The sequence below is a fragment of the Notothenia rossii genome, assembly GCF_949606895.1.
Source record: "Notothenia rossii genome assembly, contig: scaffold_553, whole genome shotgun sequence".
Lineage (NCBI taxonomy): Eukaryota > Metazoa > Chordata > Actinopteri > Perciformes > Nototheniidae > Notothenia > Notothenia rossii.
In genome coordinates, this window is record NW_027640046.1 from 7,760 (window position 1) to 19,047 (window position 11,288).

At 40.2% G+C, this 11,288-nt stretch overlaps 1 protein-coding gene across 1 annotated transcript; it reads left to right on the plus strand.

The window, feature by feature from the left end:
- Nucleotides 1–909: 909 nt before the first annotated feature.
- Nucleotides 910–11,282, plus strand: LOC307027142 (ephrin-A2-like; the record flags this gene model as incomplete). The annotated part of the gene is made up of 4 exons (XM_079695332.1): nucleotides 910–1,193; nucleotides 4,309–4,601; nucleotides 8,079–8,144; nucleotides 9,131–11,282. 4 exons carry the CDS (start codon nucleotides 910–912, stop codon nucleotides 9,256–9,258), a joined length of 771 nt encoding a protein of 256 aa, XP_079551458.1. The 3' UTR covers nucleotides 9,259–11,282.
- Nucleotides 11,283–11,288: the final 6 nt, after the last annotated feature.

Here is an 11,288-nt window from a genome sequence, read left to right on the forward strand (position 1 = left end):
AAAGTACCTCAAATTGTAAGGTTAGATATTTAGTTACTTCCTGTTGAAATTCAAATGTTACAATAATCGGCTCGGTTCAGTTTAAATGATGACAATGAAGCTTATGATGGGATTAAGATGATGAAGATGAAGGTGATGGTCAAAAGGAAGACGAAGATGAGGGTGATAATGAAGATGAAGATGATGGTCAAAAGGAAGATGATGAAGGTGATGGTGATAATGAAGATGAAGATGATGAAGAAATAGAACAAGAAGATGGGGATGATGAAGATGATGGTCAAAAGGAAGATGATGAAGATGATGGCTGATAATGAAGGTGACGAAGATGATGATGAAGGAATAGAATATGATGGTGATGATGAAGATGAATATAATGGTCAAAAGGAAGACGAAGATGAGGGTGAGGGAATTGAATATGAGGGTGATGATGAAGATGATGGTCAAAGGGAAGATGATGAAGATGATGGCTGATAATGAAGATGACGAAGATGATGATGAAGGAATTGAATATGAGGGTGATGATGAAGATGATGGTCAAAAGGAAGAGGATGAAGATCATGGCTGATAATAAAGATGACGAAGATGATGATGAGGGAATTGAATATGAGGGTGATGATGGTCAAAAGGAAGACGAAGATGAGGGTGAGGGAATTGAATATGAGGGTGATGATGAAGATGATGGTCAAAGGGAAGATGATGAAGATGATGGCTGATAATGAAGATGACGAAGATGATGATGAGGGAATTGAATATGAGGGTGATGATGAAAATGATGGTCAAAAGGAAGATGATGAAGATGATGGCTGATAATGAAGATGACGAAGATGATGATGAAGGAATTGAATATGAGGGTGATGATGAAGATGATGGTCAAAAGGAAGATGATGAAGATCATGGCTGATAATGAAGATGACGAAGATGATGATGAGGGGATTGAATATGAGGGTGATGATAGTCAAAAGGAAGACGAAGATGAGGGTGATGATGAAGATGATGGTCAAAAGGAAGATGATGAAGATGATGGCTGATAATGAAGATGACGAAGATGATGATGAAGGAATTGAATATGAGGGTGATGATGAAGATGATGGTCAAAAGGAAGACGAGGGTGAACCCGCTGGTTCCTCGGCCAGCTGTGAGGGACGCAGCGCTCTCTCCATTAGAGTGATGAGGGATGATGTGAGCGCTGAAGGGTCCAGAGGTCAGTGAACGCACCGCCTGTCAGCGTCACCCTATCCTTCAGCTAACTCGGTTAGCATGCACTTTGCTAATGGTGTTAGCGGAGAGGCGGAGGAGAAAGCCCTCGTTCAGCAGGATGTTTCCAGCTGATCGACCTCCATCAGGACCGCGCCCCGATGCTGCGTTCAGGTCACACGGGAATAATCATCGCCGTGATTCAGCAAACTCCGAAGGGAAACTTAAAGTGTTTTCAATCATTAAGAAAAACTCAATTATACGGAGCTCCATTAGGGCCAAAAATAACTGCTGTGTTCATCCAACGTGACGCTTTCAGGAAGCTCGGCTAAAAATACAGACGGAAGAGGCTGTAGGGGAAGATTCATTTATTTATTACCGAACTAGAATAACATCGCAAAGTGGACGTCAGAAAGTTTAGTCTGTGCATTGCATGTGTCACAGTGATGGATGGAAGACATGATTATGCTTTAACAACAAGATGAAATCAGAATCTGAAGTTCATTTATATCACTTTGTTACATTATAGATTACATGTCACTTGTTAGACGCTTTTACCCAATTGATTGATTGATGATTGATGATTGGTTGATTGATTGAACCAGTGCTCCACTGAACCACAGCTTCCCCTATGTAATCCTAAATGACAAAAACAAAAGGTTTGCTGGATTTTCAAGGAACTCCAGAAGTTCATAGTCTTGATTTTGTCCATTTATCACATTCCTGTATAAAAGACCTTCTCACTAGATAAACAAAAATGTAGTGAAATTATGCAATCTAAGTCATAATTATGCTATAATAATCACAATATGGTTAAATGTCAAGTTGGTTTTCACATGAAAGGAATATTAAGTCTTGTGTTTTGGTGAATGTCACACAAAATAAGAGAAAAGAGCCACAATCATGAAAATTACCATCAAAATATGAAACAATAATACAAGAATATGTCCAACATATCAGAACTTAAATGAAAAAGCTATGCAGTTTTCTGAAGTGCAGAAATATGCAACATTTCTCATCAAATATGCAAACATTTTACAGCGAAAAGCATAAAAATAACCTGCAATGCAGAAAGAGATACACTTTGAATATAAAAGAGGAGAAGAAGTACTTTCTTACAGCCGTAAAATGTTTAATACTACAGTGTATAAAATGTGTATACTTTCAATAACTCCCCATCATACAAGTCATGTAAAAATACTCATCATGCAGAATGACCCTTTTAATTAATATATTATTTGTATAAAAACATACTAGATTAAAAACATTGATACATTACATTGTGATTTATTCATTTTTTTTGTAATATATATTGATAGTTGATTGTGCTTTATTCAGCCCTGAGTAGTGTCTACAGGTATTTATGTAAGGCAACATGAGGGGGGAAAGGCATACGAAGCAGTTTTGGATGTGAGCTGCAGGATAAATGCCCTCCCTAAAGCATTCTGAGATTGCGCTCCCTACAGGCTGAACTGATTAGGAGCCGAAATCAGCCCAACACACTTTAATAAGAGGGGACTGTGACGAGATGTTATACTTTGTGACAGATAAGTTTGATTGCAGGGGCTTCAAACACACACATTTGTCAAAAATGTAAATCAAACCTTTATTTTTTTAAATGAAAGCTGAATTTTAAATAAGTTGTGATTAAGCTTGGATTGATCAGCCAATCAGGAAGCACCGTGGGGAAGTAAATCAGTTTAAACCTTGTTACCAGAATCTCAATTAGCTCTGTTGATTGGACTTTAGCTCCAGTGTTGATTGTTGTTCTGACATGAATATTCAGAGACGCAGGAAGTTTGATTAGTTTGTTTCCCCGGATCGATCGCTGGATGACGATCGTGTGTAATAATGAGGAGGTTTGTGCGACAGAATCTGTGTTTGAACTCAATTAAATTATGTAAATTACAGCAACAGTGTCACGGAGCAGCTGTGAGAAACAGAGAAACACATTTTACAGATTCACTCATGACATGTTTCACATATATTTATTTCTGCTACGAGGAAACTTTATTTCAGTGTCGACAGCAAACTGAATTTATACAGGAGGAGGTTTTTGCTCACTGGCCTCTTTGATGTATACTTCCCAAGCCTGGAGATTGACAAGTGTGTGTGTGTGTGTGTGTGTGTGTGTGTGTGTGTGTGTGTGTGTGTGTGTGTGTGTGTGTGTGTGTGTGTGTGTGTGTGTGTGTGTGTGTGTGTGTGTGTGTGTGTGTGTGTGTGTGTGTGTGTGTGTGTGTGTGTGTGTGTGTGTGTGTGTGTGTGTGTGTGTGTGTGTGTGTGTGTGTGTGTGTGTGTGTGTGTGTGTGTGTGTGTGTTTATATTTGTCCTGTTTCCCTAAGTCTCTTTGTCTTTGTGGAGCTGAACTGTGAAACAACTGTTGATGTTCAAAAAAAAACGTTGATTACCGTCTAAATATTTCAATGCGGGCAGGAAGTTAGTCAGATCTCCGTCTTGTAAACACAACAAATCTTTGATAAACAGTTAGTTTTGATTAATAGAAACCTCGGGGGTCTGTAGGAAACACACTTCACACACACACACACACACACACACACACACACACACACACACACACACACACACACACACACACACACACAGAGGCATTGAAAAATGGTTTCCATGTGTTGGAGTCAAATGGAGGCTCTTGGTGTGTTTAGGAGAATACTTGAATGTATTTATACAGTATTTATATACATATTTTGGTAAAACAATAAGTACTGTTGGAAGGAAACTAACAAACATATTATTTAGAAAATAACATGTGCAAGAAGCCTGTGGAAATAATAACTGATAGAGAGATGTGGACTACGATTCCCAGAATGCATTTCACTGACAAAGATCCAATCACTGTTATATATGTGTTTACCTCTGACTTGTTTTTAACTGAATAGCAACAGCAACAAAATAAATCAAATGTATGTCATTGACAATTCACTTATTGTATGTTTATGTTTATTCATGTTTTATTTATGTCCTTACTTCATGATTGTATTTATTTTTAGTTTTATTTATTACTTACTTTACTACGTCCATACAAATAATCTGTACTAAACAGGAGACAGTAGATACATTTATTAATTAAAAAACAATTACATCATTCCTCTTCAGGTTTTTCCGGGGCGAGTACACGGTTGAGGTGGCGATAAACGACTACCTGGACATCTACTGTCCGCACTACGAATGGCCGGAGCCCGCAGACCGCATGGAGCACTACATCCTGTACATGGTGAACTACGACGGGTACACGTCCTGCGATCACCACCGAAAGGGCTTCAAGCGCTGGGAGTGCAACCGGCCGCAGAGCCCCAACGGGCCGCTCAAGTTCTCCGAGAAGTTCCAGCTCTTCACTCCCTTCAGCCTAGGCTTCGAGTTCAGGCCGGGACACGAGTACTACTACATCTGTGAGTACACACACTGAGTACTTATACACACACCAAGTGCTCCTACATCTGTGAGTACACACACTGAGTACTTATACACACACCAAGTGCTCCTACATCTGTGAGTACACACACTGAGTACTTATAGAGACTCCAAGTGCTCCTACATCTGTGTGTACTCACACTGAGTACTTATACACACACCAAGTGCTCCTACATCTGTGAGTACACACACTGAGTACTTAAACACACACCAAGTGCTCCTACATCTGTGAGTACACACACTGAGTACTTATACACACACCAAGTGCTCATACATCTGTGAGTAAACACACTGAGTACTTATAGAGACTCCAAGTGCTCCTACATCTGTGAGTACACACACTGAGTACTTATAGAGACTCCAAGTGCTCCTACATCTGTGAGTACACACACTGAGTACTTATAGAGACTCCAAGTGCTCCTACATCTGTGAGTACACACACTGAGTACTTATAGAGACTCCAAGTGCTCCTACATCTGTGAGTACTACACACAAAGTACAGATACACCTGTACATACACATACTGAGTACATATAAACCTGAAAGTGCACACACCAAGTACTACAACACTGTTCATCTGTGAGTACACACACCAAGTACTAATACACACACCAAGAACGACGACATCTGTGAGTACACACACCAAGTACTACTACGTCTATGAGTACACACACCATGTACTACTGCGTCTGTGTGTACACACACCATGTACTACTGCGTCTGTGAGTACACACACCATGTACTACTACGTCTGTGAGTACACACACCATGTACTACTGCGTCTGTGAGTACACACACCGAGTATAGATACACACACCAAGAACGACTACATCTGTGAGTACAGACACTGAGTACTAATACCACAGTGAACACTATTCACAATTCATAATTAGTAACGCTTTGAGAGACACTATATCTACTGATCCTCACTGAGTACCACATAAGTGATTACTACCACATCTGTGAATACTTAATAACTCTGGGCACATTCAGCATCCATTTATTATTTGTATTGCTAATATATCTGTTTATGTTGGGTTCGTGGAGGGTGAAAATGTGCTTTGTATTTACCATTAACACCACATAAGGTGAATTCAGACTGAGTCGGACTGTTTGAACCTGCTGTCCCTCTTTAACTTTTTGTGAAAAGGTAGAAAGTGTGTTTACGGAGGGAACGTGTCCTCAACTTGAATTGACCCCCCTCTGTCTGCTGCTTCCACTTGACCTCAGATGGCCTCTGTAACAAATGTCACTTAGTAAACACTGTCCTCTTCCCAACATGCTGATAAGAGCTTTAATGATGTGTTTATCAGACAGATTATGGCGTGTGTGTTTGTGTTCATGTGTGTGTGTTATCATTACAGGCTTTTAAACATGTGGTGCTAAAAGCATTATCATTAGCACTGGGGGACAAACAGCTTCTGGTTTTAATAAGGCGATTACATCCCCCCCCCCCCCCCCCTCCTTTGTTCCACACCTGCTCAACATGTTAAGTACATCAGTGTGTAACAACACGATGCAACATGTGAAACACACTCTCTGGAAGTCTGTAAAAGATTGTCTTTATCTTTTAATGGAGCCAGGCTAATCATTTCCCTCTGCTTCCAGACTTTTTGAAGTGTCGATCAGAAAAGCATTTTTAAAATTGGTTATATTAAAGGTGGGGTAGGTAAGTTTGAGAAACCGGCTCGAGATACACTTTTTGTTATAATCCATGGAATGCTCTTAACATCCCGATAGCAATGAATATCTGAAGTGCTTTGACAACAAATCCATAAAAAAATATCATCTGTTGAAGCCGTGGCGCTGTAAAAAGCACGACCAATCATCTGAGCCGGCCCGGCTAAAATAACTGGATGGCCTACCTGCCTGTCAGCCTTCCATCTGTGCACAAACTTATCTCGTGCCCTCATTGGTCATGTGCGCGTTCGTGTGTGTTGGACGAGGGGCTCTGGAAGGAAGTGGGAGATTTTGTCCGGCTGTGTATTTTCAAATTCTAGCGCACTCGAGCCGGTTTCTCCAAAATGACCTACCCCACCTTTAAATTAACCCTTCTCTTGCGTAAGGAGGTCGTACCCCCCTTCCCATACTATTTTCGGTCAAAATTGGTCGGTGTGTTTTACACAGTGATATTTCTGGAATACATTTCTTCTCACAAAACGTACTTTTTGGTGACGCTTACAAAACAATGCATTTATAGTACAAATATATACATGTGATCAACAGTTTTCCTATACAAAATCTCCGGTTTATAAAGGTATTTTCGGGCCAGAGAGGAACTTTATTAGAGATGTATAAAGTTGAAATGGGGACACAGAGGGGAGGACACTGCCTTATTTACAATTGTATAAATAACTAAAGTACACACAGGCTCTTAAACTATCTATCTATCTTACATTATATCAAATATATGTTTATATTTCACCTTTGTTTGTGTTTTTCTTAAATAGCCATGTCAGGTTTAAACCACACGCTCACACACTCTTAGTATTTATGTGTATAAAAAGATTAAAACAAGGTAAAAAATAGCATCAGAGCTCAGTAAATGTTTATGTGGCCTAATATAACCAACATGTTCACGGTTTGGAACACAGAATCACACACTGCTGCCATTATGTGTGTGTGTGTGTGTGTGTGTGTGTGTGTGTGTGTGTGTGTGTGTGTGTGTGTGTGTGTGTGTGTGTGTGTGTGTGTGTGTGTGTGTGTGTGTGTGTGTGTGTGTGTGTGTGTGTGTGTGTGTGTGTGTGTGTGTGTGTGTGTGTGTGTGTGTGTGTGTGTGTGTGTGTGTGTGTGTGTGTGTGTGTGTGTGTGTGTGTGTGTGTGTGTGTGTGTGCGCGCATGTCTAGACATAATTTGTCATCCAACCTGGAAAATATTTTCTAAATTGTGCCTCATTTAGAGCAAAAGAGCTCCCAGAAGAGAAACTGGCAGTTTGTTTTAAATGACACTTAATGACTGTGTGTGTGTGTGTGTGTGTGTGTGTGTGTGTGTGTGTGTGTGTGTGTGTGTGTGTGTGTGTGTGTGTGTGTGTGTGTGTGTGTGTGTGTGTGTGTGTGTGTGTGTGTGTGTGTGTGTGTGTGTGTGTGTGTGTGTGTGTGTGTGTGTGTGTGTGTGTGTGTGTGTGTGTGTGTGTGTGCGTGCGTGCGTGCGTGCGTGCGTGCGTGCGTGCGTGCGTGCGTGCGTGTGTGTCAAGGTCAAACAGCTGCTGCTCTCTGAGTAACAGCAGAGCAAACAAAGAAACATCAGGCTAATGTTTAAATAACGACCATTAAGTCCAAATGTTTCACATACTGTAGTTTTTTGGAGATACGTGTTATGTGTGTTACGAGTATTTTCTTTTAAAGAGGCCCTATCCTGCTCATTTCCAGGGTCATATTAGTATATAGTGTCTCTACTGTGACATGTTTCCATGCTTTAATTTTCAAAAAGCTGACGTGTCTCTGTTGTCTCTGCAGCGTCTCCACATCCAAGCCTGGCTGGGAAACCGTGTCTGAAGCTCAAAATCTACGTCAAACCCACCAGTGAGTCTCGTTACATTAAAGAAATTCTATAAAACCTGTGATTTATTAATATATATACTATGACTTTTTGTATGACATATTAATGAAATATTAAATGTTCGGTTACATTTCTATGAAATCGTTTACTATGACAATTGTTTTATAGAATAGTATGTCAGAAAGAAATGTAGGTAAAGTGTGTCAAGTTAGATTATTTTTTACAAAAGTCTTTTTTTTTTCTTTAAAGTCATTGATAGGTGTGTCATAAAAAGTCATTGTCTATTAAATCAGAAGGTTTCATGGTATGGCATAAAAAGTGAAAGTATTATAAGTGATAAGACATTAATACAAAGTCATAGTATTGCACTTAATAAAGAAAACATTATGAAAAGCCATAGTGTATATTATTCCATAAATAAAGAAAAGTAAAGAAAAAGTAATAGGATAGAAGAAATAGTATACGCTAACTAAGTGATTCTCAAACTTTTTTAAATAATGTATCCACTTAGAAAAAAAAATATCAGGCTGGTTAATCGTCTTAAATCAAGTCAAAGTCAACTTTACCATCAATCTTTCAGTTTGTGTGTACAGACAGAGATATAAAAACCTGTCTGAAAATGAGCTGTCCAGATTTCAGCCACTCTATGATGTCATAACGATGTTTTGTCTTGTGTAACCATTAGCCAATCAGCATCCAAGGTACCCCCCCTCTTATCACCTTAATCTGCTCTAGAGCTCCATTGTGTTCTTTGTAACCAAATGTCTCTAAGAGGGGCGTGGGGAGGGGCTCCTTATTTTCATCTAAAGTAACAGACAGAGAATCAGCACTTTGGAAACAGCGCTGAAACAGAGGGGATTATGGGTAATGCTGCAATGATCTGTTTGGTGATTCAGCCAATCAGAGACAGGCTCTGTATATATCTGAGACCTGTGATATATTGATGAAGAACAGTATAATAGGAGACCTTTTAAACATCTGATAATAAGTATTTTTCCATCTCTATCAGATGACTCTGTGTATGAGTCTCCGGAGCCCTTCCTGACGGACGACACCACCGGTGGATGCAGCCTCGTTCTGCCCGGTAACTCCCTGCTGCCCGCCATGTTGCTCCTCCTCCTCTTCATCTCCTCATAGCACCTCCTGCTCTGCTCCTCTTCCTCCTGCTGTTGGACTGCTCTCCGTCCTCCCTGAGACAGGAAACTAATACAGCAAGGCCCTCCTCTCCCTGACCTCCGACCTTCACCTGAATGCCACTCAGCAGCTCAGCCAATCAGAGGAGGCCAAGGTCACTGGGGGGGAGGAGCCAGGAGACGCTCTGTGATGGATGTTTCTGCTCCGACAAAGTCTCCATTGACCCCCATGTTAACACTGATGCATACAAATATATATATACAAACACATATATTAAGGCAATGACTAAACATTATTTTCCGCATTAATTGTTTATAAAATGCCTGAATAATTGTAAAAAAAAGGCAACATCTTAAAAAGTCCCAAAACACAATATTAGAAACACAGATTTGTGCCAAATATTTGCCTGGAATCAGAATACTTTATTTATCCCGCTGGGGGAAATTAGGTAAACATGACGGTCAGTGGAGTCCAGTTTCAGTCCAAGGAGAAGTGAAACACATCAAGGCTGTTTATAATCTTTGGATTTTCATCACAGCTTCAATAAAAGACGGATCATCAGCAGCATAAAGAAACTCTAAGACGCCAGCTTCAGTCGGAGCAGCGTTCACCGGCAGCTCTCGGTTCTGCTGCAGCCTACATCCGTTGTATCTCTTTGCACTGATGACTACAGTCACAGAAACCAGCCACAACTGTCGAACACAGCAGGTCATGTAGCAAAAGTTAACATGGAACCTTTAACCCTTCATAAAGGGTGAAACTAACTTGTTGGGATGTCATTGGTGACATTTTCAAACTTACATATTTATCTCACAACTGCTGGTAGAACACATCTCACAGAGTTTGAGATCTGACTAACGGAAAATAAAATATTAGTTACATAAATATGTTTGCTAATGTAGCTTCAGACCAATGGGTCAAGCTTTTGTAGCTTCATAGACAAGGGGAAGAGCTAACGTAGTAGCCTATCACAGAGGGACAGCGGGTTTATGTAGCTTTTAAAGTAATGCGTTACAAGTGTCGCCGTACAGACCTGCGCTACTATAGCTTTACAGACCAACAGGACAAGCTAACGTAGCTTCACAGAAATATGGGAGGAGTTAACATAGATTCACAGACATATAGGATGGGCTAAAGTAGCTTCACAGACGCACAGGACATGCTAACGTAGGTTCAGAGACATACAGGCTGAGCTAACTTAAGCTAAAAGACAAACAGGGGTATCTAATGTAACCTCACAGACATATGGGAAGAGCTAAAGGAAATTCACAGACACACTGGATGAACTAACTTAGCTTCACAGACATACAGGGATCAGCTAACATAGATTTACAGACATATGGGATAAGCTAACTTAGCTTTAAAGATGTAGGGGCAAGCTAACGTAGATTCACAGACATACAGTGCAAGATAGTGTAAATTTACAGGCATACAGGATGAGCTAAATTAGCTTCAAAGACGTAGGGGCAAGCTAACGTAGATTCTCAGACATACTGTACAGGATGAACTAACTTAGCTTCACAGACATAGGCTACCGGGCAACAAAGCGTAGCCTCACAGACATACAGGTTAAGCTAAGGAATAAGCTAACAAGCTTAAGTAGCTTCAGAGAACCTGATGAGCTTACCAGTTTTAAAGACCTATGCTAACGTAGCTATGACAAGCTAACATATCTTCAAAGACAAACTTAATGTTACAAGACTTTGTATACAAATATGTAGGCTACATGCATACATAATGACATATTCACCCTGAATCTAAAGTGTCTGATACATTTTCTGTTCATTTCGGACATTGTGGCTCATTTCTGTGACAGTAATCGCTTTCAGTGTTGAATACAAAAAACAAAAAAGACTGTTGTCGATCTTTTTCATCATGTCTCTTGCCCAACTTCAGCAGCAGACGGCCTTTTATTTCTGTAAATCTGCCAAAGACTATTGTTAAACTTTTCTATTAGCAGGTTAAGTCATACAGCAGCTATAGGTGTCATTGTGGCCCCGCCCACTTCTGCCAAAAGGGGGTGGGGCTATATC